The 24,650-nt window shown below is 58.6% G+C and overlaps 3 protein-coding genes across 3 annotated transcripts; 1 reads left to right on the forward strand and 2 right to left on the reverse strand.

The window, feature by feature from the left end:
- Positions 1-1,847: 1,847 nt before the first annotated feature.
- BSPRY (B-box and SPRY domain containing) lies at positions 1,848-11,750 on the forward strand. Its single transcript, XM_021533734.2, has 6 exons — positions 1,848-1,912; positions 2,963-3,061; positions 3,980-4,210; positions 5,782-5,807; positions 6,939-7,063; positions 11,129-11,750. The coding sequence occupies exons 1-6, from the start codon at positions 1,889-1,891 to the stop codon at positions 11,656-11,658; spliced, it is 1,035 nt and encodes a 344-aa protein (XP_021389409.1). The 5' UTR covers positions 1,848-1,888; the 3' UTR covers positions 11,659-11,750.
- Positions 11,751-13,032: 1,282 nt separating this feature from the next.
- Positions 13,033-14,278, reverse strand: HDHD3 (haloacid dehalogenase like hydrolase domain containing 3). Its single transcript, XM_021533733.2, has one exon. It carries the CDS (start codon positions 13,898-13,900, stop codon positions 13,184-13,186), a length of 717 nt encoding a protein of 238 aa, XP_021389408.2. The 5' UTR covers positions 13,901-14,278; the 3' UTR covers positions 13,033-13,183.
- Positions 14,279-14,442: 164 nt separating this feature from the next.
- Positions 14,443-22,483, reverse strand: ALAD (aminolevulinate dehydratase). Its single transcript, XM_021533732.2, has 12 exons — positions 22,437-22,483; positions 18,991-19,132; positions 18,764-18,814; positions 17,985-18,081; positions 17,516-17,651; positions 16,992-17,075; positions 16,731-16,819; positions 16,394-16,449; positions 15,642-15,729; positions 14,857-14,943; positions 14,595-14,724; positions 14,443-14,516 (listed from the first exon to the last, which is right to left on the reverse strand). Exons 2-12 carry the CDS (start codon positions 19,101-19,103, stop codon positions 14,443-14,445), a joined length of 1,005 nt encoding a protein of 334 aa, XP_021389407.2. The 5' UTR covers positions 19,104-19,132; positions 22,437-22,483.
- Positions 22,484-24,650: the final 2,167 nt, after the last annotated feature.

The raw sequence follows: 24,650 nt of genomic DNA on the forward strand, positions 1-24,650 counted from the left end.
TGAGTGCCCCAATCATTTCAGTCCCTCAGGAACATGATTTTTCTCTGACAGTGGGAGAACTCTGGAAGTTGCAAAACAAGACTCTAGGAAAAACTAAGGCAGGAATTCTGTCTTTTTAATTCTGATGGTTTCTGTTTCCAACCAGCAGTTAGTTAATGTTCATCCCTACCTGCACAGCAGCTCTCAGGGAGCTGCCCGAGACCAGGGGAGGCTGCAGGAAAGGTGGAGCTTTGTCCTGTGTCTCACTGTTCTCCTGCAGATTTTCCTGCATCCTGCATGAGAACAGCGCTCAGGCAGGATGGTAATCCAAGGTTTTGCTGTCTGTATCCCAACACACATTTATCCATCAGCTGCTCCACCACAAAGCTCTAAAAACTCAGGGATCCTACAACAACTGATCCACACCAAGCTTCACCAGCCTGAGTTTCATGCTGGAGGATGCCCTTATCCTCCCTTCCCCAAAAATGCATCACTTGACAGAAATCAAACACCTTTTTTACTGAATTGCTTTTGAAAAATAAGCCAAGCTGCTGCCTCCACCTGTCCAGGCTCTGCAGTGAAACCTGTACCGTGGCATAGGGAATGTCAACAACCACAGCAGCAGCACAGGGACCCCAGCAGGGCTGCCCCATCCTCACAGGGGAATAAGCATCCCTTAGACGAGGGTGTTTGGCTTTGGGGAGAATGGGGAACATCCCGGGTTCCTGGAGCTGGGTGTGTCCCCACAGCGGGGCTGGCAGGTCCTTGTGAGGGGAGTGACCCTGTGGGGTTAAATGGGAGCATCCTGAGTCTCTATGCATGAGGGTAACCTTGTGAGGGTTAAATGGGATCATCCTGGGTCCCTGTGATGGGAGTGACCCTGTGGGGTTAAATGGGAGTATCCTGGGTCCCTTGGGATGGGAATGACCCTGTGAGGGTCAAGGAGAGGATCCCAGGTCCCTGTGATGGGGGTGTCTCTGTGAGGGTCAAGGAGAGCATTTCAGGTCCCTGTGATGGGGGCAGCCCTGTGAGGGTCAATGGGAGCACACCAAGTGCCTGTGATGGGAGTGACCCTGTGGGGTTAAATGGGAGCATCCTGGGTCTCTTGGGATGGGGGTGAGGGTCAATGAGAGCATATCAGGTCCCTGTGATGGGGGTAACCCTGTGGGGTTAACTGGGAGTATCCTGGGTCTCTTGGGATGGGAATGACCCTGTGAGGGACAAGGAGAGGATCCCGGATCCCAGTGATGGGGGTGGCCCTATGGGGTTAGCCGGGAGCATCCTGGGTCCCTATGAGGGGGGTTGACCCTGTGGGGTTGAATGGGAGCATCCTGGGTCTCTTGGGATCGGGATGGCCCTGTGAGGGTCAATGGGAGCACCCCGGGTCGCTATGATGGGAGTGACCCCGTGAGGGTTAACTGGGGAGCATCCTGGGTCCCAGTGATGGGGGTGTCCCTGTGAGGGTCAATGGCAGCACGCCGGGTCCCTTTGATGGGGGTGTCCCCGTGAGGGTCAAGGAGAGCATTTCAGGTCCCTTTGATGGGGGCAGCCCTGTGAGGGTCAAGGAGAGCACCCCGGGTCCCTATGATGGGGGTGACCCTGTGGGGTTAACTGGGAGCACCCCGGGTCCCAGTGATGGGGGTGTCCCCGTGAGGGTCAATGGCAGCACGCCGGGTCCCGGCGATGGGACCATCCCAACTGAGGGAGCCCCTCCATTGCCGTGTGCCCGCGGCAGGTTTGTGCAGAAAGGTTTGTTCGCCCCCGCGGCCCGGCCCGGCCCCGCCGCGCACTCACCCTCAGCGCCCGGCGCCGTCCCGCCCTGCCGCCCGCGGCCGCTCCCGGCGGGGCCGGGGCGGGGCCGACCCCGAGCCGGGCGGGCCCCCGCCCCCGCGGCAGGTGCGGGCGCAGCATGGCCCGGGCCGAGCGGCTGCGGGTGAGCGCCGGGACCGGGGAGCCCGGGCTGGGGGGCAGAGGGGCCCTGAGGGGCGGGGAGCTCCGGCGGGTGGGGGGCCCGGGTGTGCCGGGGGCTGTAAGGGCTGCCGGATGGGTATGGGCGTCCCTGGGGGGATACGGGGCTCCCTGGGGGGATATGGGGCTCCCTGGGGGGATACGGGGCTCCCTGGGGACGGGGTGTGGGGCCCCTGGGGGTCTGTGTGGGGTTCCTGGGGGGTCTGTGGGGTCCTTGGTGGGTCTGTGGGGTCCTTGGTGGGGTGTGTGGGGTCGCTGAGGGTATGTGGGGCCCTTGGGGGTCTGTGTGGGGTCCCTGGGTGTGTGTGGTGTCCCTGCAGGGTGTGTGGGGTCCCTGGTGGGGTGTGTGGGGTCGCTGGGGGTCTGAGGGGTCCCTGCAGGGTGTGTGGGGTCCCTGGGGGTCTGTGGGGTCCCTGCAGGGTGTGTGGGGTCCCTGGGGGTCTGTGGGGTTCCTGGGTGTGTGCGTGGTGTCCCTGCAGGGTGTGTGGGGCCCCTGGTGGGGTGTGTGGGGTCGCTGGGGGTCTGTGGGGTCCCTGCAGGGTGTGTGGGGTTCCTGGCAGGTGCGTGGGGTCCCTGCAGGGTCTGTGGGGTCCCTGGGGGTCTGTGTGGGGTTCCTGGCAGGTGTGTGGGGTTCCTGGGGGTCTGTGTGGGGTCCCTGGGTGTGTGTGGGGTCGCTGGTGGTCTGTGGGGTCCCTGCAGGGTGTGTGGGGTTCCTGGCAGGTGTGTGGGGTCCCTGCAGGGTCTGTGGGGCCCCTGGGTGTGTGTGTGACCGCGGGGGTCCCTGCAGGCTGCGGTTCCCACGGGGAGCTGGGTGCTCTAAAGGAGCCCCAGGTGGGTGTGGGCCCACCCAAGGGTGGGGGGCTCCTGGCAGGTGTGGGGCCCTGGTGGGGTGTGGGGCTGTTCAGGGGTCCCCCGTGGGATGGGGGCTGGCTGTGGGGTGGTGCAGGGAGGTGTGGGTGTGGGGACGCTGCCGGGCTCAGGCCCGCATCCATCACCCCGCTGCTCCGTGTCCCAGAACAAGCTCGTGGAGCGCTGCGAGCGGATCCAGCTGCAGAGCGCGGCCATCGCCCGGCACGTGGACGAGGTGCTGCCTGCCAAAGACCAGAGCGTCCTGGTGAGTCCCTGGGGCTGGCCCTGCCTGCCCCCTGCTCGCCATTCCCGGCAGGGATGCTCAACTCCCTGCGGGAGAAGGCTGGAATGGAATGCCAGGGTGTGCCTGGGGTTCCTGCTTCATTTGCCTAGAAAATGTGTACAGACAATGGTGTGAGTGTAAAACAATCAAACATCCTAAGAAGATCAGTGCCTTAGAATTCCTGGGTTTATTTTATTTGTTCCTTGCTGTCACTAAGGATGAGGACAAAGGACAGTGATAGAATCATAGAATTCCAAACTGGTTTGGATTGGAAGGAATCTTAAAGACTGCACAGTTCCATCCTTCTACCATAGGCAGGGACACCTCCTCCTATTCCAGGTTGCTCCAAGTTTCATCCAGCCTGGCCTTGGACACTTCCAGGGATCCAGGTGCAGCCACAGCTCCTCTAGGCACCCTGTGCCAGGGACTCACCACCCTTGCAAGGAAAATTTCTTCCCAGTATCCCATCTAACCCTGCCCTCTGGCAGTGGGAAGTCATTCCCTCTTGTCCTGTCTCTCCAGGCTCTTGTGCCAAGTTCCTCTCCAGCTGTCCTGGAGCCTCTTTAGGCACTGGAAGGGGCTGTCAGTTCTCCCTGGTGTCTTTCCTTAAGGCTGAGAACCCCCAGCTGTCTCAGCCTATTCTCCTGTTTCTCACACACAGAATCTATGGAGATTTGCTGAGGGACAGGACTCTGGTCCCTCGCGGGTTGTCACTTAGGTACCAGGGCTGGCTGAGGAGGCAGTGGGCAGGTTTGGGACTGGAATGGTGCAGGTGCTGTGACCTGGGCTCAGTTAACAGAGTAACACAAAGGCTGAGCCCCAGGAGCGCGGGCAGAAGAGCTGGGGCTCCCTCAGGGCCGGAGCAAGGCTGATGCTCCTGCTGTGTCCTTGCCGTGGCAGAGCGCGGCCAGCGCGGCGCGGGAGCTGGTGGTCCAGAGGCTGCTCCTGGTGGGGAAGGCCTGTGAGAACGAGGAGCAGCGGCTGCTGGAGAGGGTGCACGCCGAGGAGGAGCGGGTGCACCAGAGCATCCTCACCCAGCAGGTGCACTGGACAGAGGCTCTGCACAAGCTGGGTGCCCTCCGCACCTACCTGGTGGACATGATCACCAACCTGGATGACCAGGGCTTGCTGGTGAGTACTGTGAGTCAGGCAGCCAAGAGCTGACCTGCACTTCTTGTTATGGGACTTAAATGCAGTGTTCAGCAGCTGCTGTGCTGACAGCAGGGAGGCAGTGGTGGACAGGACATAAAGAATTCACAGGATTCACAGAATCACTGGGTTGGAAGGGACCTTAAAGATCATCGAGTGCAACCCAGCCCAAACACCTCAACTAAGCCATGGCATCGAGTGCCACATCCAAGCTTTGTTTAAACACATCCAGGGATGGTGACTCCACTACCTGCCCAGGCAGGCCATTTGCAGACATTTGCAGGTCTGGCTCAGGGAATCTCCTCAACCTGATCCTGATAGTCCCCTGTGGTTTCTGGTGGTTCCTAGAGCATCTGGTCTGCCTGATCCTGCTCTTGCTTGCAATGAGGTCCAGAATCACCCAGATTCAGGGCTCTGGGCTTATAGTTGCCTTTAGGCTCTGGGTTGTGAGCTGCTTTTAAAACAGCTAGTTGTGCCACCAGTTTTCTAGTGTCTAGTTTAATCAAAACTGACCCTTGGAAACACCTGCAGCTCTTCTGGAAAGTCCCCTGTGTTGTCTGCTTTAGCCCTGTTAGGGATATTTACCATGCCAAGCAGCCTGTGCTTCCCCTTGCTCAGTTCCTTCTCTGGTTATTGAATCATCTGGGTTCACCCGAGTGATTCCTCTCATTTTATATGTGAGCAGGACCTCTGCCTCACCTCCACCACCATGCTCAGTCTCTGCTTCCCACGTGTAAATTTGTGAGGAGGGGAAGAGTAGTTCAACTTGGAAAACAGACCTAATCCCAAGGGAAGAGGGCAGATGCTCCTTTGGTGGGAAAGGCAGTTCCTATCCTGCCCCAGCACCTCAGTATGCTGGGCTGTAGCTGCACCATAAAGAGGAGAGGTTGGAGGCCAGGATCCATCAGCTGCCTGTGGCAGAGAACAGCCACACCCTCAGTTTCTCCTTTTGGAAGGGAATTGGGAGTTCATGTGTTTTCCACCTTGGGCTGTCAGTGTTGGTACTTGAGCCTATCTGGATTCAGCACATGCCATGCCACAGGAAAGCTGAAGGCATGCAAAGTGCACTGCTTAGATTTGAACAGTGATCAGGTATTTTCTTATCACTTTGCTGTACCTTGAGAGTGCCTCATGCCCAGCAAGTACAGAAACAAGTGGGACTGACCATGAGGTGACCTGACTCTTGGCTTAGTCCCTCTGCAGCCTCCCTCCTTTGCTGAAAGCCCTGGGGCTGTTTGCTGGGAGCACAGGCTGTTCCTGCAGCCTGCCCTAGTGGGGTGGGGACAGAGAGGGAACAGCAGACAGTATCCCAGCCACAATGTATTGCCTTCAGCCATTCCCACTCATTTTCTGAGTTGGGAAGTGGGAAGTGCTGCAGCTGAAGAAATGGATATTGGATGCTCCTGCTGCTCCCCAGGGCTGGCGTTGGGATGCAGGGTGGCTTCTCTGGGTCAGAAAGGGGAACACTGCACCCCAGGTCCTGGGTTTGCTGTGTTTGGGGTGTCTTCTGTGGGGATTTAAGCTCTGATGACTCTTTCTCTCCTTGTCCCCAGCGTGCAGAACAAGAGATCTTTGAGAGGTCAGTACCCAACTGCTCCTGGTCTTTTCCCTGATCCTGCTCCAAGCTTTTCCTGCTTCACACCTGCATCCCCACAGCTCCTGTGCTGTGTGCCATGACTCAGGCACCCCATGACACCTCCTTTGTCCCTCGTGCTGCTTTTGTTGTGGATAAGGACAGAGCACAGAGATGCCAGCATGGCGTCTTGTCTCTGCTCCTTGTGCTCTGCTGCACCTGGAGGTGCTCCATGTGCTTTCCCAGATCAACAGTCCTGGCTTATGGGAGAACTTCTGCAGCTTTCTTTTTTTCCTTCTGCAGAAAACCACAGGGCTTGCTGGGGGATGGAGCAGGCCTGTGCCAGGCTGTTGGGAGGAGGTGGGATGGTCTGTGCTCCATGTAGGGGGTGGCTGGCACAGCATGTCCCCAGCTCTGCATGGGCAGGGAGAGCCAGGTGCAGGTCTCAGTGTCACCAACAGCCCTGTCACTGACACCACTGACACTGGGCTGCCCTTCCTGAGGAAGCACCTTGGTGGCTGTGTTTTTATTTAATCTATTTAACTTTATTTAAGTAATTTATTTCTGTGGCTGCTGTGAGGGTGCTGGCCCTGGCTGCACTGCGCTGCCCAGAGGGCCTGTGGGGGCTTTTGGGCCTGTGGAGAGTATGGAATGTGCCACAGCACATTCCCAGCAGCCTGTGGCACAGCCTGTCCTCACAACCAGGAGTTCTGTGCAGACTGCAGGCCACAGGAGCCAGCAAACCCCTGGCTCTGTGCTGGGTGAAACCTCTGTGCCCAGACTGTGGAGCTCTGGCAATAGAGGGAAATCTGATTCTCTGCCTGTTCATTGTGCTCCCCTGGTACCCTGATGGCTGCTCTCAGACACATTTATTTACCCTGTGTCTGTTGAGTGAGGAGCTGTTGACTCAGGCTGCTGGGATGTGTTTTACAACACTGCAGCCCTTTCACCAGGAACTGTAAGCAGAGCCAACCGAAAGTATCACTCAGGGTGAGAGGTGGCCAGACTCCCCTGCTGTGGTCTCTGTGCAGCCAGAGCTCCTCTTTAGCCTCTGCCATACCTCCTTGTGATCTTTCAGACACCTCCCAACACAATAAATCATTGTATTTTGAAAGAACTCTTATTTTCCTTTGCTAGGACGGAGGTGGCGGAGGGAATCTTGGAGCCACAGGAGTCCCTGAAGTTAAACTTTAATCAGACCTGTGTTCAGAGTCCACTGCTGCATCGACTGTGGGCCTGTGCTGTGCTCTGCTGCCTCACAGGTCAGTGTCTTGCTCAGATCTTTCATGCTCCAGGGATTCCTGCACCCTCACTCGTGTTGTGCCCAGAGAAGCACCTTCATGCTGTGTCCAGACTTCCTCACGCTGTGTCCTGCCCCTCTGCTCTCCAGCCCCTGCTTGTTTCTTGGGGCTCATTCAGGGATGCAGCAGCAGCTGTGGGAGGTGTAGGGGTGCAGTGGGGGCTCCAAGCAGGTTGTGGCTCAGGGAAGAACTGGAGTTTGAAAAGACTGTTTCATCAGCTCTGTGGCTTTAACGTTGTGTGGTTTCTTTTGCTGTTTCCTGAGTCTCTGGGTGACAGCAGTGAAGCTGTCACCATGGTGCTGCTGTGGGAATCTCTGTCACAGAAATCTCTGTTCACAATGTTTTGCTGGGCTGCTGGGGACTTTGAGAGGGTGATTTCTTCTGTAGGATGTCTGTGAGACTGCCCAGTGCAGGGGGCAGTGAGTAGATGGAGCAGGGTTCTGATCACAAGGTGAGGTTGTGGCTGTGCACAAGCTGGTGGTTCTAGAGATGTTTGTGCTCTGGCTCAGCTCCTGCTGTACATCTGAGGCTGCACTGGAGGCATTTGCTGGGCCACTGACAGGCTCTGGGACTGGTTTACCTGGTTGGTGCTGGCTGAGTTAAGCAGGGAATGACATTTTTCCCCTGGCTATGATGTGCTTGAATGGCTGGTTGTGAAATGTTTGCTTTTACTCTGGTTTCAGTCTGTTGTTAGAGTATTTCAAATGCATTTTTTGTTTCTCAGAGATGGCAATATCCTTCATAATTTGCCTTGTGAACAATCCCTAGCGTGTTTTTTTCCAAGGCTGCTGTACAAACTTCTGATTTCTGCTCATCTTGCTGTGATTCTGATGAGCTGTTTCCAGTTTTTCCCTGTTTCCAGGCCCATATCCAAAGTCTGCACTTCAGGCTTTTATTGGTCTCATGGTTTTAAGTATTAGCTTGAGAGTCTATGCCTATCAAGCACTACCATCATGTGTTTATCTCCTGCAAACTCTGGTGTTGCTCTCCCTTTGTGATTAATTTCCCTCTTTGGAATCTGTGAGTGCTGGCAGTTGAGGAAAGTTCCCTGCAGGGGTTTGGGACTAGGTGATCTTTAGGGTACCTTCTGACCCAAATCACTCTGTGACTCTATGCCAGCCCCTGCAGTGGTGCACTGACAGTGTCACAGAAACCCAGAATTGTTCAGGTTGGAAAAGACCTCCAAGACCATCCAATCCAACCTGTGATCACCACCTTGTCACACTGACTGCCAGGTCCAGCCATGCCTTGGGCACCTCTAGGGATGGTCATTTCACCACCTCCCTGGGCAGTCCTTTCCAGTATTTAAAACCCATTCAGTGAAGAAATTCTTCCTGAAAGGATCAGTCAAGTAGGTTTTCAATGTTCAGAGCCATGGAGTCAAGCAGGAGGCCTTTTCCCTAATTTTCTTTGCTGTGACAGAATTTTTGTAAGGATTCCTCTCCCAGCAGTATCCTTGTGAAATGTAATGACTTCAGAGCATTTGATTCTTGTGGTGGGTGTGCTGATGCACTTATTACACAGGAATTTCATTCTGTTTGTGGTTTTTTTTTTTTTTGAGTGTGTGGTTACATTTCACATGTCATTACTGCATGCTGAAGATGCCTGGTGTATCCGTGTGGATCTCATCAGTCCCCAGGCCACCCTGGACGAAGCCTTAGAGATTTAATATTAACAGCAGTGGTCTTGCCTTAAGACCCAGTAATGTCAAGTGTCACTCTGTGGTCCCTTCTCCCAAAGGCAGGTGAGCAGGTGGCTCTCTTGTTTATTTGCTTGAAAATGGAAAATTCCAAGCCTTGATGGCTCACTCCATAACCTCTAAAATACTTGTAAAGAAGCTGCAAAAGGGCCTCTATTTCACTCTCAAAAATAAACATGATTCCTTTGATGCCTTCACTTGGCATCCAGGCTTTTGTATCAATTCTGTTTGGGGTTGTCAGCTTCTTCCTTACACCAGGAGATGATGCAAATCCCCTGACACTGTTTTGGGACAGAATTCAGTAAATGGGAACTTGGGTTTTTAAAAGCAGCTAGATGTGCTTCAGCTCACACAAATGTGCTTCCCAGAGCTGTTAACCATGGGAATTTATTGTCCCAGTACCCCTCATTTCCCAAGGCCACTCTGAGGGATACAGGACACAGAGGAAATAGACTTAGGGGTGAGATGAATTCCCAGTGGAATTATTCATCAGAATTATATGTGAAAATCCAGATTTAATCATGAAAAATGACCTGTGTGAGGGGCAAAATGTGCTGGTCTGAATTACTGCTGTTATTTTGTCAGCGCTTCCCCACCCTCGGATGCTCCCCTGGAACTGCAGTTCCACTGCAGAGCAGTGTGGGTGTCACTGGGGTGGTGTTTCCCCGTGTGGACCACCAGGATGCAGCCCTAGGTTAGCTGTGTGTGACACAGCAGGAGGTTTAGTGCCCTCCTTCTGCCAGAGGAAGATAAAGTCTGCTGCTGCTGTGTTTTCTATGAATTCAGAGCAGCTTTGGCTTCCTGGAAAGCCGCCCTGCACATCAGCAGCGTGGGCAGCCCCAGAACCCTGTGGAGAGCTCAGGTTTGGCTGCTGTGTGGGGAAATAAATCATCAGATGAATGAGGCTGACAGCTCCTGCTGAAGGAAGTGCTGGCTTCAGCTCCTCTTTGGGCTCATTCTTGCTTGCAATAGCTCCTACCTAACATACACAGGTGCATGGCACTGATTTGCAAAGGGATTAAGATTAACTGATTCAGCCTCTGTTCATCTGCCAGGGAGCACCTGGGCAGGTGCAGCCTGAGGAAACCCTGGAGCAGTGCTGCTGCTGCTGCTGGGTGCTGTTTGCTCTTGGAGGGATGCTGACCCGGGTCCTGGAGCAGGCTGGGCTCTGGGATGACCCTGTTGAGGTCATCCTTTGGTTCTTTAAGGGCTCATCGTGCTGTGTGCTGGATGCTGAGCAGAGGGTGCTGGGCAATGGCTGGTGCTGGCATGACAGGGTAAGAGCTGCTGGCAGGGATGGCAGAGCCACTGAGTCACCCCTCCAGCCCTGTTTCCATGGTGATTTAAGACTTAAAATTTAAAAAAAGTGAGGGTGGGGGAAGGCAGGGCAAGGAGGGGCACCTGCTGGCAGGAACTCAGTCCCCTCAGGAGCAGATGAGTCTGCTGGGCATCAGCCTCACCCCTGCTTCACAATTTAGGGACTGAGGAACACACCTGCAGTTCCACAGCCTGCAGGCCCACAGAAGGGTCTCAGGGGGAAGCATGCAGCCAGGGCAGGGCACCATGATCTTAAGAGATCTTTTCCAATCTTGACAGTCCTGTAGTCCTGGGATTCCACGATTTTGAAGTGGTGCAAACCCACAGTGGGTTCTGTGTCCTCTGGCCAGCCTGGGCTGCTACTGGCTGGGTTTGTGCAGATGGGAACCCTTTTCTTTCACAGCTAAGCCAGGTCCAGTTGCAGCCATGCTCAGCTCAGCCTGGTGCCACCTCCCTGCATTGCTCCCAGCACCTCAGGATGGGTTGATCAACACCTGGGGCTTTGTAGCAGGAAAGAGATTTCCTTGCCTGGCCCTCTCCAGTCCTGTTTTTCCAGCTTTTCAGGTTTTCTGCACACAGCCCTCCCAGTCTTGCCAGGCTCTTGGCTCCCCTGGCTGGGGGAGGAGCAGCCAGGTCCTGCTTACCCACCTTGGGGGTGGGAAAGGACAGGAACTCGGTTTGGATCTCTCCCAAAAGCGGGGTGAACCAAACTTGCTGCATTGTTTTGTGGGGGGTCAGGCCAGGGTCAGAGGAAGATGAGCAGGGCCTTTAGTGTGGAGAGATGTGGTAAGTCTGGGCTTTGGTGAGCCTTGTTCTGGCCCTGGCTGAGAGGAGAAGCTGTGGCACCCAGCCTGAGCCCCCAGCACTGTCACCCTGGGGAGAAGAGGGGGCCCCAGGAGCGGTGTGTGAGGAAAGGGTGGTTGCTCTTGTGTTTCTCATGGCCATGACTACCTCGGGTGGTTCAGGTGGTGGCCACTGAGTCAGTGCTCATCACATGGCTTCTCTTGCAGGCTCACAGGAGATTCACATTGATGAGAAAACCCTGAGCCCCCACCTCAGCCTGTCAGAAGACAAGAGAACCCTGACCTTCAGCCCCAAGAAAGCAAAGGTGGACTCGGGCTGCCCCGAGCGGTTTGACCACTGGCCCAACGCTTTGGCCACTGCACCTTTCCACTCAGGGGTGTGTGCCTGGAAGGTCAGCGTGGAGCAGAGCTGTGCCTACAAGCTGGGGGTTTGCTACAGCTCCGTGCCCAGGAAGGGCTCTGCCAACGAAGGCCGCCTGGGCTTCAACGCTGCCTCCTGGGTGTTCTCACGCTATGACAAAGAATTCCGGTTCCTGCATGCGGGGCAGCCCCAGCCCGTGGAGCTGATCAAGGCCCCAGCAGAGATCGGGGTCCTGCTGGACTTTGCAGGGGGGGAGCTGCTCTTCTACGACCCCGACTCCTGCGCCATCCTCTTCTCCCACCGCCAGGCCTTCCTGGAGCCCGTGTACCCTGTGTTTGCCGTGGCACACCAGAGCATCTCGCTGGGCCGTGTGTGACTGCCTGTGCTCTGCAGTGCCCGGGGAAAAGGGGCCCGGCAGGGCTGTGGGCTGTGTCCAGGGCCCTTCAGACAACACCTGCCTTCACACTACACCTGTTCCTCGCGTGTTTTCTGCAGCTTTCCTCTCACCCTGGAGGCTACACCCTGTGCTGGGGTGTGGGGTCTGGGAATGCCTGGCTGGGCCAGCTGCTCCTAGGTGAATTGTTTGATTTCTGCCCCACCAAAGGCAGCATTCCAGTCTCCTGGTGGGCTGGAAAAAAGAGGAGAAATAGTGACAGATATGTATGGAGAAGTGGCAGGGCGGATGCCCATGGAAAGGTACATACTGTGCCCTACAACTCCTTGACAGGAGTGTGGAGCCAGGGGTGGTCAGGCTCTGTTCCCAGGCAACTGTGAAAGGACAAGAGGAAATGGCTTCAAGTTGTGCCAGGAGAGATTTAGATTGGATCATGGAGAAAATTTCTTAACTGGAAGGGTAGTCAGGCCCTGGCACAGTGCCCAAGGCAGCGATGGAATCACCATCTCTGGAGGGGTTTGAAAGGTTTTGTGGATGTGGCACTTGAGGACATGGTTTAATGGTGGCCTAAGCAGTGTTGGGGGAACAGTTGGACTCAATCCTAAAGGTCTTTTCCAACCTAAATGATTCTGTGATTCCCCGATTGGGACACAGCTGGAGACTTTTGGGAGGAGCTACCCCACTGCAGAGCAGGGACAGTGCAGGGGGCTGTCCCCTATGGGGGAGCCGTGCTGGGACAGGGCACTGCTGAGGGCTGTGGCCATGTCCAGGCAGAGGAACAAAGAAAGACCAGCAGAAAGAAACCAAAACCGAGTGTCCCAAGGGAGTGGGGTTTGAGTGTAACATGCTGCAAACATGGGGAGCTGATGGCAGCAGGCAGGGAGAAGAGGTGTAGGCCTGGAGTTGAGCCAGAGAAAGGGGTTTAAAATCATCTTTAAAGGATCATTTTTATTTCTCACTACCCAAATCAGTAAAGTTAGTTAATTGGCAGCTCATTAAGTGAAATTGCCTAGCTCCTGCCCACAGCAGGAGACCTGCAGGCACCTCCTGCCTGCCGTCTGCTGTTGGGAAGCGGGGGGATGTTGTTGAGGTGCCAAAGGTGGGGTACACTGAGGGTGCAGGGCCCGGGCAGGGGTGTCCTGGGTGCTCTGTGTGGGCAGGGTCACCATTTGCACTGGGGGATTTTTGGGCCTGTCCCTGGGGTGACTGAGAAGGGATAAACCTCAGTATCTGCCTCCATTTCCTGCCAGAATCAGCCTCTGGAGCGACCCAGTCCCAGCCCTTCTAGGGGAAGACACCACAGCTGACCCTCTTCTGTGGTGTTTTAAGAGCCACGAAACACATCTGCTCCACTGCTGGGCATCAGAAATGTTTTATTACATGAACACAACTCCTGCTCCATAGGGTAGCTCAGACTTGCTGCTCTTCCTTGCCCACCTGCAGCAAGAAATCTCATGTCAGGACAGTTCAGCGCTCGGCAGCAGCACCGGACCCCTCCGAAGCGCAGCTACTCCTTCTCGATGCGAGCCAGGAGGTGGCTGAGCGTGGGCAGGACGTGCTCGGGGGGCACCTCCGGCGCCTCGCCCTGCCCGGCCGCCCGCAGCAGGAAGCTGTGCATGCCCGCGGCCCGGGCTGCCCGGTAATCCCGGCTGTAGTCATCGCCGATGTGAGCCGCCTGCTCGGGCCGGGCCCCGCCGAGCCGCAGCGCCTGCTCGAAGATCCTCCCGTCCGGCTTGGCGAAGCCCGCGGCCTCGGAGGTGAGCACGAACTGGAAGTGGTGCCGCAGGTTGCACTGCGAGAGGATGGCTTCCAGCCGGCTGTCGAAGTTGGACACCACTCCCATGCGGAAGCCGAGCTGGCGGCACCGGCTCAGGGTCTCGGCGGCTCCCGGCAGCACCTCCCAGTTGCTGGGGCTGCAGTAGTCGCGGTAGAGCTTTTCTGCCAGCTTCGTCAGGGCTGCCTCGTCCTGCACGCCCGAGAGCCTGAAGCTCTGTTTGACAACATCCAGCCACCACTGCCGGGAGCTGAGCCCCTGGCCGTGGCCGTAGTTGGGGAAGCGCCGGCTCTGGGCTCCGTACGCCTCTCGGAAGGAGCGCCCCAGGGCCTCGGGCTGCACCTGCAGCCCCTGGGCCCGGGCCGCGGCCGCGTAGCTCTGGCCCACGGGCTGCCGCAGCCGCAGCAGCGTGTCCTTCACGTCCCACGTCAGCAGGCGCAGCCTGAGCATGGCCTCGGCAGCGCCGGGCACACCGCCGAGCCCCGCGGCGCCCGTCACATCACAGCGCTGCGGGCACCCCGGCCTTCTGTCCGCCTCAGTACGAGCGTCGGTGTCCCTGCGGCAGGGCTCAGGGCAGGGTCAGCACAGAAGCGGCAGGGCCGGCAAACCCTGCTCCGAGTCCCAGGGGCAAAGTCTGCCAGGCCGGGGCAGCGACACTCCCCACGTGGGTGCGCAGCCGGGGCGAGCTGGGGCACCGGGGCTGGGGTCAAGGGCACGGCCGGGGTGTCCGGGGCGGCAGCCCCGCTGGAACGTGCGCGCAGACTCGCGGTGTCCCCGCGGGTCCCGGAGGTGCGGGGCGCTCACCGGGCCGAGCTCCCGGTGCGCGGCGCTGCGGGGACACGCGGTGCCAGGGCCCACCGGCGCCGCTGCCCGGAAGCGCCGCCCCTCCCGGAGAACCCGCCCATCCCCGAATTCCCGCCCCTCCCGGAATTCCCGCCCATCCCCGAATTCCCGCCCCTGCCGGAATTCCCGCCCCGGCTCCATGGCCGCGCTCAGTGCCGGCCCGCCGCCTCCCGCAGCCAGCGCAGCAGCTGCGGTGTGAAGTAGGTGATGATGATGTCGGCCCCTGCGGAGAGACGAGACGCTGGAGCCAGCCCGGGGGGACACGGGGGATGGCGAGGGGGACAGGGGGTCGCAGGCTCACCTGCGCGCCTGAAGGCCGTGATCGCCTCCTGCACCGCCGCCTCCAGGCTGAAGGCGCCGGCCTGCGCCCCGTGCCACAGCATGGCGAACTCCCCCGAGACGTGGTACACGGCCAGCGGGTGCGTGGGGTGCTGCGGGAGCGGGTCAGCGCCGGGGACGGCGCCCCGCACACCCGCGCTGCCCCAGCGCCCGCAGAACCCTTCTGTCCCGGCGCACAGACCCACAGCCCCCGCCCAGAGCCCTCCCTGCCCGCCGGGCCTCACCCGAGCCTTGACATCCCTCACGAGGTCCAGGTAGGGCATCCCCGGCTTCACCATCAGCATGTCCGCGCCCTCCCGCACGTCCCGGTCCTGCCGCGGCAGCGCGGGGACAAGAACAGCTTGGTTTTGCCCAGGAGTTTGGAGCCGTGGTGGTTTTCCCCAGGAGACACAGGAGGCTGTGAGCCCCTCATGGCCAAGGTGGCCGGTGCTCCCCTCGCCATGCACGTGGTGCCTGGGGAGAGCTGATGGCTTCGTGTCCCTGCACGGACACCCCAAGGCACAGCAGGGCATGGGGACAGCAACTGCACTCTCCTAGTGCTCAGTCCTCGGGCACGCACTGGGCCCAGGCCTCGTCTTTGCCTCATGGAAGGGGAACACCCGTGGCCATTTGCCTCCCAACTTCTTGCTTGCCCCAAGCCCTGCGGGGTGCAGTCACCCAGGCCCCCTGTGAAGCTGTCCCACCCCACAGGCATAACCCCACAGCCCACCCTCACCCCACTGAGGGTGTCCCACCCACCCCACAGTGCACACTCACCCCACTGAGGGTGTTCTACCCCACAGCCCACCCTCACCCCACTGATGGTGTCCCACCCCACAGTGCACCCTCACCCCACTGAGGTGTCCCACCCCACAGCCACACTCACCCCACTGAGGTGTCCCACCCCACAGCCCACCCTCACCCCACTGAGGTGTCCCACCCCACAGCCCACCCTCACCCCACTGAGGGTGTCCCACCCCACAGCCCACCCTCACCCCACTGAGGTGTCCCACCCCACAGCCACACTCACCACAGCGCGCACGGCCAGCCCGCGGGCGCCCGGGGGCAGCTGGTAACAGCGCCGGTCCCCGAAGGCAGGTTTGGACAGCGCTGCGTCCCTGCAGAGGGGCAGAGGGCAGGGGGTGAGGAACCCCCGCCTTCCACCTCGTACAGCTCCAGAAACATGAGGACAGGCCAGGACAAGCATCTGAGCCACTGAGCCAGGCCAAGGGGGCACTCCCGACACACTTGAGCACCCAGGGATTGCTCTGGGAGGTCCTACAGGCCCAGGCTGGCCCTGGGAGCTGTTTCAACATCCACAGCCCAAAGTCTGGGTAAAATTGTGTCAGGCTCTTTTCCAAGGTAGGTTCCTTGGGGATACCCTGCCAGGGTCAGGCTGTTCTTGGGACAAGGTCTAACAGCTGACTAAGCTGAGGCTTGTCCCTGAAGTTGCCCTGGGGGACAACACTGACTCCTGTGACTCCTAAGTGCTCCTGGAAGCTGCAGGCAGCTCCCTCACTGCCTGCCTTGCCACCAGCACCTGAGCAGGTGAAGGGTTGGGGTGGAAGATCACCCTTCAGTGACCTTGCCGCCAGCCAGCCTCTCCTGGACATTTGTCTCCTTTTTGCACGGAGAAGTAGGAGTAGGGTGCTGCAAAGTGACCAGTGTGGCTCCACGTACAGCCCAGCTCTGGGCAAGCCCCTTTCCCAAGTAACTCCCTGGGAATGCACTCCCAGCCATCCTGGCCCCAGCCGGGCACACCTGGCTGGGGGACAGACCCACCTGAAGGGGCCGTAGAAGCAGGAAGCAAACTTGGCGCTGTAGCTCATCACTGAGACCTGGAGGGCAGAGCGAGGCTGTGAGGGCTGTGAGCTCAGGGCCACATCCCAGTGCTGGGACAGGAGAGATTCCCTCCCACAGCTTTACCTTCCCCCTGCCAGACATCTGGCCCCTCACCACGCCTGGGCATTCCCCTCCAGCCAAGGACATTCCCCTCCTGTGTGTGCCAGGGCAGGCCAATGCCCATGGCACCAAGGGGGGGTTTGCCCCTCCTGCCACTTGCCCTGTCCCAGCTGTGGGGGTGGCTCGTGGCTGTGGCACACACAGGTCCCTGGCTCACCTTGTTGCCCAGATCGTTGGAGATCAGTGCCTGCTTTATGGCTGCAATGCGCCCATCCATCATGTCCGAGGGGGCCACGATGTGGCAGCCTGCAGGGACGGACAGGACAGGGATGTTGGGAAGCACTGGGTGCTGCCTGAACAGGGCAGGGGAACACTCCCAGTTGGAGCCAGGCCCAGTCTGCTTTTGGGTCTGCCCAAAGCCAGAGAGGGGCAGTTCTGTGAGAGCCAAACTGGGGTGTCACTGCCGGGGGCTCCCCACCTGCTTTGGCATAAGCCAGCGCCACCTCTGCCAGCCGCTGGCAGCTGAGCTCGTTCTGGATGGTGCCATCTTCACGCAGGATGCCTGGGAGACAAACCTGGGGTTACACGTCCCTCAGTCCCAGGGGAGTGTGGCTCTGGGGACAAGCTGAGGAGATGCTCAGAACAGCAGTGGGGAACTTGATGCATTAAGGGAGGTAGATAAGGACCAGGAGTCCACTGGGAGCTGGACACAGCATGTGGGTGCTCCAGGGAAGGGAAGGCAAAGATGGGGGACACAGAGGGATGCTCAGACTCGGGGGACACAGAGGGATGCTCAGACTCAGGGGCCTGAGGGAGGGCCTGAACCACCCGTGCCTCCCACCCCCTGGCCAAAACCTAGGAGAGATCACCCAGGCTCAACTACAGCAGTACAGAGAAGCCAAGTCTTAGAGCAGGAGCTGGCCAGACCCTCAGCAGAAAATGGCAAATCCCAAAGGCAGGAGAATGCCCAGAGCACGGCCCAGCCCCACGGCCCATGCTCACCACAGTGCCCATGCGAGGTGTAAGGGCACAGGCAGACATCGCAGGCAATCAGCAGCTCTGGGAAGGTGGAGCTGATCTTCCTGATGGCCTGGATGGCAGGAGTGCCCTCAGCATCAGCAGCAGAGCCTCTCTCGTCCTGTGAGGACAGAAACACCTCAGCATGTGCAGCTGACACTTCCCACCGGCTCCTCCGTGGCAGCAGCTCTGCCCAGGAAGCATTTCCTGAACTGAAACTGTGAGACCCTGTAAGGCTGGATGGTCAGATCCCACTGAGGAAAAAGGGTGATGGGCAGCTAGAACAGGTTTTGGGACCACCTGCAGAGCTCTGGGGACTCTCTGGGTGTCTCTGCAGTATCCCATCCTATGCCAGCCAGAGACCCTGAACTGCTCCTGTTTGATCAGGAGACCACCCCCAGATTGCTCTGACAGCCCTGTGGCTATCCCAGCACCCCCACACACGTGCACTGACCTTGTGGACCTTGCTGGGCACCCCAAAGATGAGCACACACTTGAGGCCGTCTTCGACAAGGGGCCGCAGCATCCCCTCCAGCTTGTTCACTCCATACCTGAGCAGGGCAAAGGGAAGCAGCTGCCAGGCACCCAGACCTGCTCCGTGGGGAGAGCTGCCCTGGGGCTGGGCTGCTGCCCTGTCAGCAATCCAGCATCACCAGGCAGTGGCTGGAGGTACAGGGGAGGTGTTGCCTGAACACTGGGAGGAACAATCTGAGCCCTTATCTGGGGCTCCAGGAGCACTATCTGCCCAGCATGGACACTGCTCTGGAGGGATGGGCATGCCCTGCCCTTGGATCCTTTATCTTGGTGTCCATGGTGCAGCTCCAGCCCCCTTTCCCAACACAGCACCCCTGCCCAAAGCCCTGCTAATGTGCAGCAGATGCAGAGGGAAGCTGCCAGTCCAGTGGGACCCAGTGCAGGACCAGATCCCACATCCTTGCAGAGGTTTTCTGGCTGCTGTTTGAAATCCTGTTCACTTCCAGCCTCCCTGTGTGCCCAGCCCACACAGCCTGGGAGTGCTCTGGGACACAGCCAGACCCTGGTGCTGTCCCTCCCAGTACTGACACTTTTCCAGCATTCCCTGCGTGATTCCCTCCACTCCCTTAGTGGATGAACGTTCCCACCTTGTCTGATGCTGGAGATCTCCAAAGCAGGAGCCAGAGGGTTGGAAGCCTCTCCCTGGCTCATGCTCGGGGCATAAATGAACCCTCCCCAGACACAGGGCTGGATTCATACCTGGCTTGTCCAGGAAGGCTGGGAATTGGCTCCACGGCATCAGGGCTGTCACTGTGGGAGGTGGATGGGACAGAGACGTGAGCACTCAGTGGGAGAAGGAAGCCTCTCTCCCAGATTTGTCCACAGGAACTCTGAACCTGTTTAAGAGCTGAGGGGCTGCAGGGATGGGCCCAGCCAGACACCCTGAGCCGGGTCCATCCCTCACCCAAGAGCTGGGGCTCACTCACGTGACAAAGATGGGGTAGATGAGGTTGGAGGCATTGAAGGTGGTGGCTGTGCACTGCCAGGAGCGCAGCACGGGGTGGAAGTATCCACTGTGGAGAACGGAGTCTGCCTGCATGGTGGGCTCTGCTGTCAGGGAAGGAGACTCTGGAACACCAAAACAAACCAGCGGGGCCCTGGTGAGCTGCTGCTCTTGGCACATGTGAGGAGGGGCTGGGACCCAGGCAGCCACAGCAGGACTGACCCTGTCCCATGCCAGGCCATGAGCTGCAGCCCAGGCAGCTCCACCCCACCTACCCCGGGCACCCTCGGGTGCTGCAGGACCCCCATCAGCAGTCACAGCACGGCCCTTCCCATTAACAGGGGCATCAGTGACTCCTCCCCACAAACTTCCCAGTCCTGTGTATGAAACCCCCCATTTCCAGCCCCTGACAACCTCCCCAGCAGAATCATGTTCACCCTCCACAGGTTCCTTTCCCTGAGCCCCAAGAGGGTCATTCTTCATTCACTTTACTTTTCCTTAGTGCTGAGAAATTGTGTGACACAGTTTTTGTATGGATACAGTTTTTGGAGAAGATACAGAGCTGCTCTGTGTGATTCTTTAAGGTTCCTTCCAGCCCACACCATTCCATGATTCTGTGCAGCACCACATATTTATGGCTGCAGTGTGAAGGTGCAGTTACAGAAGAGGGGCACCTCCAGGGGCACTGGAGACGGGCATGCAACCATCCAGGGCTCTAAAGCTCTCACACAACTCTCACAGTTGCACAACACCAGTGGCCACTTACTGCTGGGTAAAGAAAACTGTGGGGTTGGGCAAAACTGATTTCAGAGATTCAGATTTCAAAATTCAAATTTCAGAGAACAAAATTCACACATAAATCAATCATTACTATCTCATGGCTGAAGCTTCTTGTGTAGCAATGTTTTATTCTCTAGCAGATCTAGTAATAAATCTGTGATCAGCCCATTAAGAATTACATTTCCATGAGGGCTCAATTCCCACCACCATGCTGCTGGTGGATGTGATGAAGGGGCCGTGGGAAGGGAGCTCTCCTGGGATGAGGTGCTTGGCTGCCGTGCAGAGGAACAGCTGCACGACCCCAACAAGGGACTGTTTGTGCACAGCAGCTCCAAGGACTTCTGGCTGCTCACACAGGGCCACATCCCCTGAACGGCCTGTACAGAGGAGCTTGGGTGCCCTAGGAGACAAAGTTCCTGCTGAAGAATGTGGGGTTTTGGGAGCTGAGCCTGAGGGAGGTGGGCAGGAGCAGAGCTGAGATGGGATTCTGAAAGAGCAGGTGGATGCCTGTGAGTATCCTGGCCAGGGCAGGGCTTCCCTATGGAGAAGGAGCAGCAGGAGGATGGGAACTCTCTCAGGGGAGCAGCCTTGGTCCATCCCAGGAGGGATTCTCCAGGCAGTAAACCTCTCTGACCCCCAGCCTGCATCCAAACTCCCTCTGGAGAACCAAGTGGGATCACAGTCCCTTTGGAGGCACAGCTCCAGCTCTCAGCACAGAATCCAGGGGACGAAGTTTTACACCAGCACCCATGACACCAGCCAGTAACAGAGCTGGAAGATGGCTCAGTTCTTCTAGAAAACCTTTAATATGAAGTGTTTCACTTATTTTACACACTCAAGATCTTAAGATCTTCTAATATGGAGCCAAACTCTGTCAGAGCACCCCAGTACACAGGACACTTGGAACAAAGGGGAATTTGTGTTCAATCCAGGGCTGGAACTGAGCCTCTCATACCCCAAGGAATTGCTTCTGCTTGGGCATCAGGAAAGGCCCCTCTTGGTGAGAGGCTTACACATATAAAAACCCTGAATAAAACCATCAGGTGGTGCTCGTGGGGGATACAGAGCAGTTGACAGGCATGCTGGCAGCATCATGGCATCCCTTGGCAAGCCATTTTTAGCCCTTGGAACGCTGCTGCCCCAGGCCTCACTCCAGGGAAGGGGACAGCCCTCGGGTGAACCGGAGCTGGCAGCTCCAGCGGGCGCCTGGCTCCAGGCAGGACTGGCAAACAAAGGGCTCAGTGAACAAAACCCACCTCGAGAATCCAAAAAATGTTTTAAACAATTAATCCCACCAGAGGGAGGGGAGGAGGCCGGGTGGGACCAGAGTCACCTGACTGGATGGGACAGATAGAGGCCACAGCTCCAGAACCGCGCTCCGGAGCGAGGAGGAGACGGCACCGGGTGGGATTGCAGTGCCAAGATAAGAGCGGCACGGGTGTGTCCCGGGCTGCCGGGCCGGGTCCTCCTTCCCAGCCCCACGTCCAGGCCAAGCTGCTGCCCACGCAGGGCACCGGGGTGGCACAGCCGGACACATCGGGAAGGAGGGCAGGAGCGCGAAGCGAGGCTGCGGGAATGCGCCATGGGGACATTGCGCCACCCGCTGCGCCCTGGGCTGGGGCTGCTCCCCACGAGGTCCCGGCAGAGCAAATCAGCCTTTCCCCAACATCCAAGGCTCAAACCTGTCTTTCTAAAGCTCTCTGCTCCGCGCACAGCGGAGGAATTCAAGGACAGGTCGGCAGCAGAGCGGCTTCACCTTTGCTCCTTCCACCGGGACCTGTCCAAAGCCGAGCACCCGAACCCGCAGCTGTGCCCAGCCCGTGCCCGCGGCACTGCCCGGGTGCCTCGCTGCTCTCGAGGGACGGAAAGCAACTTCCCGATGGAAGAACCCGGCACACGCCGGCCCTCGGCACTGACGGGACAATTTTCGGGGACGGGCGGGACGCAGACCCGGCGCTGCGGCGGCTCCCGACAGCCCCCCACGAGCTGGGAGGGTTTGTTCCCTCATCTTGGCAGCAAGAGGCGTCCCAGCATTTCAGGACACACAACACACGTGGCCCCAGGCGTGAGCTCAACTATTTAGCTGAATCTCAGGGACATGCAAGCTCCCAAAATCCCAGCTGGGGACGGATCGGGGGTTCTAGGAAAGTGGAGTTCTCCGGGCAGACAACGCAGCTGTGGGTTAATTAACAGCCACTAACCAAGGCCAAACTATTACAGGGTTAATTAAGAGCTACCTAGGAAAGTCGAGCTGTTAGGGCAGGTTTTCCGCTCCAGGACGGGAACGGGGATGCTCAGGGGTTTGGAGTTACACCCCAGGACAAGCGAGAGCTCACGACCGACGCCAGCTCGCAGCATCACACGCTGCTCGGTGCGTCCCCCGCCGCTGGCACGGTTACCGAGCAAAAACGGCGCAAAAACGGAGCAAACCCGAACAAAACCCCGGTTGTCCTTGCTGCGTTATCCGGGGCTGCCCTTCCTGCCTGCACCCAAGCGCGGCCGGGTCCCGTCTCTGGAGTCATTCCCCGGCAGCCCTGCAAGGGGCCGAGGTCGGGGACCGGAGGAGGGGCGGACACCGCGGCCCCACCTCCGGTGCCTGGTAATAGTCCTGGTCCCGGTCCCCTTCCCGGTCCCGGTCCCGGCACTCACCGATCGCCGTCCGCTCCGGCCGTGCGAGCGTCCTCGATTTGCATAACCCCGCCCCTAATCAGCATAGCCCCGCCCGCGCGGAGGGGCTGGCGGGAAGTCTCGCGGCCGAGCGCGGGAAAGGCGGCGCGGGAGGACGCGGGCGATGGCGGAGAGGGGATTTGGGGTCTGAGAGGGGATTTGGGGTCTGAGCGGGATTTGGGGACTGAGCGGGGGTTTGGGGTCTCAGCGGGGATTTGGGGACTGAGCGGGGATTTGGGGACTGAGCGGGGGTTTGGGGACTGAGCGGGGGTTTGGGGACTGAGCGGGATTTGGGATCTGAGCGGGGGTTTGGGGTCTGAGAGGGGATTTGGGGACTGAGCGGGGGTTTGGGGTCTCAGCGGGGATTTGGGGTCTCAGCGGGGATTTGGGGACTGAGCGGGGGTTTGGGGTCTCAGCGGGGATTTGGGGTCTGCAGCGGGGGTTTGGGGACTGAGCGGGGGTTTGGGGTCTGCAGCGGGGGTTTGGGGTCTGAGCGGGGGTTTGGGGTCTCAGCGGGGATTTGGGGTCTCTGCGGGGATTTGGGACCTGAGCGGGGGTTTGGGGTCTGCAGCGGGGGTTTGGGGTCTGAGCGGGGGTTTGGGGTCTCAGCGGGGGTTTGGGGACTGAGCGGGGGTTTGGGGACTGAGCGGGGGTTTGGGGTCTGCAGCGGGGGTTTGGGGTCTCAGCGGGGGTTTGGGGTCTCAGCGGGGATTTGGGATCTGAGCGGGGGTTTGAGGTCTCAGCGGGGGTTTGGGGTCTCAGCGGGGGTTTGGGGTCTGCAGCGGGGGTTTGGGGTCTGAGCGGGGGTTTGGGGTCTCAGCGGGGGTTTGGGGTCTCAGCGGGATTTGGGGTCTCAGCGGGGATTTGGGGTCTCAGCGGGGATTTGGGGTCTCAGCGGGGGTTTGGGGTCTCAGCGGGATTTGGGGTCTCAGCGGGGGTTTGGGGTCTCAGCGGGGGTTTGGGGTCTCAGCGGGGATGGGCTCGGGGGGACATGGGGAGGCACGGCCTCGGGGTGCTGCGGGTGCAGGGGGCAGGCTCTGGGTGCTGGGGCCAAGCATTGCAGTTCCGGGGTGCTGTAGGGGCACCTGGAGTCAGGTTTGGGGGTGCTGAAGGGGGACTCGGAGCCAGGTTTTGGGGTTCTGGGGGGCATGGAGCAGGGTTTTGGGGTGCTAGGGGGACCAGAAGGCAAGTTTTGGGGGTTCATGGAGGTTGGAGCAAAGCTCTGGGGTGCTGCAGGACCCAGAGTCAGGTTTTGGGGTGCTGAGGGAGGCATGGAGCAGGGTTTTAGGGTGCTGGAGGCCTATGCAGTCCAGTTCCAGGGTGCTGTGGGAGGACCTGGAGCCAGGTTTCAGGATTCCAGAGTGGCTGTGACAGGCATTGGGCGCTGTGAGGGTTTGGAGTGCTGCAGTGTTTGGTTTAAGGAGCATGGCTGAGAGGCTGTGGTGGTGTGGAGCAGGGTTTGGGGTGCTGCAGAGGCACCTGGAGCTGGGTTTTGGGGTGCTGGGGGCCTGCCCAGCCCAAGGAAGCCCAGCCCCCTGCCCTGGTCTCTCAGAGCAGGGGAGATGCCTGGATCAGATTTAGTGCAGGACATTCTGCAGCTCCCCCACCAAAGCATCATTCCCTGGCTTGCTCCGGTGCAGAAACCCTGGATCCAGATCCTGGACCCTCCCCCCAGCCGGGAACCTCTGCCTGGAGCGAGGGGGAGCTGATAGCTCCTTCCCCCAGCAAACATCAGTGACCTGGAAATCCCCTCCTTCGTTCCATAGTCCCCCCCTCCTCTCGCACGGAGGCCAGGCTGCAGCAGCCTTCATCCTCCCCTCATCCTCCTCCATGTCAGCTGCTCCAGAAACTACTGCTCCCATCCCACTTATGCAACCACAACCTGCTCATTTTATAACTGACTGAAATACGAGACTCCCATTTCTGTAAAAAAAAAAAAAATCTGGCTTTTATTTAGATCTCATTCCCTTCTGGAATATACACCCCAGATATGTGCTGAAGAGAAAGGAAAAAAAAAAAAAAAGAGAGGAAAAGAGCTGGAAGGTGGGGAACACATCATCAGCTCAGGCTTTCCACAGCCTGACTGAATGCCAGCAGAAACTAGACAGCAGAAAATCTGTGTTGGTTCAGTTCTTTTCAGAGGCTGGGCTTGTGTGCGTGTGAAAATGCAGCGTGCCAGGACAGCAGGAAGGCAGG

This window comes from Lonchura striata, chromosome 22 (assembly GCF_046129695.1).
Source record: "Lonchura striata isolate bLonStr1 chromosome 22, bLonStr1.mat, whole genome shotgun sequence".
Classification (NCBI taxonomy): domain Eukaryota; kingdom Metazoa; phylum Chordata; class Aves; order Passeriformes; family Estrildidae; genus Lonchura; species Lonchura striata.

Coding starts and splice junctions, on each gene's coding strand:
- BSPRY (XM_021533734.2), top strand. CDS start 1,889: ATGGCCCGGGCCGAGCGGCTGCGG. Junction 1,913..2,962: donor CCCGGGCCGAGCGGCTGCGG/GTGAGCGCCGGG, acceptor TCCGTGTCCCAG/AACAAGCTCGTGGAGCGCTG. Junction 7,064..11,128: donor TGTGCTCTGCTGCCTCACAG/GTCAGTGTCTTG, acceptor CTTCTCTTGCAG/GCTCACAGGAGATTCACATT.
- HDHD3 (XM_021533733.2), bottom strand. CDS start 13,900: ATGCTCAGGCTGCGCCTGCTGACGTGGGACGTGAAGGACACGCTGCTG.
- ALAD (XM_021533732.2), bottom strand. CDS start 19,103: ATGCAGGCAGACTCCGTTCTCCACAGTGGATACTTCCACCCCGTGCTG. Junction 15,730..16,393: donor TGCTTCTACGGCCCCTTCAG/GTGGGTCTGTCC, acceptor GCCCCTCTGCAG/GGACGCAGCGCTGTCCAAAC. Junction 14,517..14,594: donor CACGGCCTTCAGGCGCGCAG/GTGAGCCTGCGA, acceptor GTCTCTCCGCAG/GGGCCGACATCATCATCACC.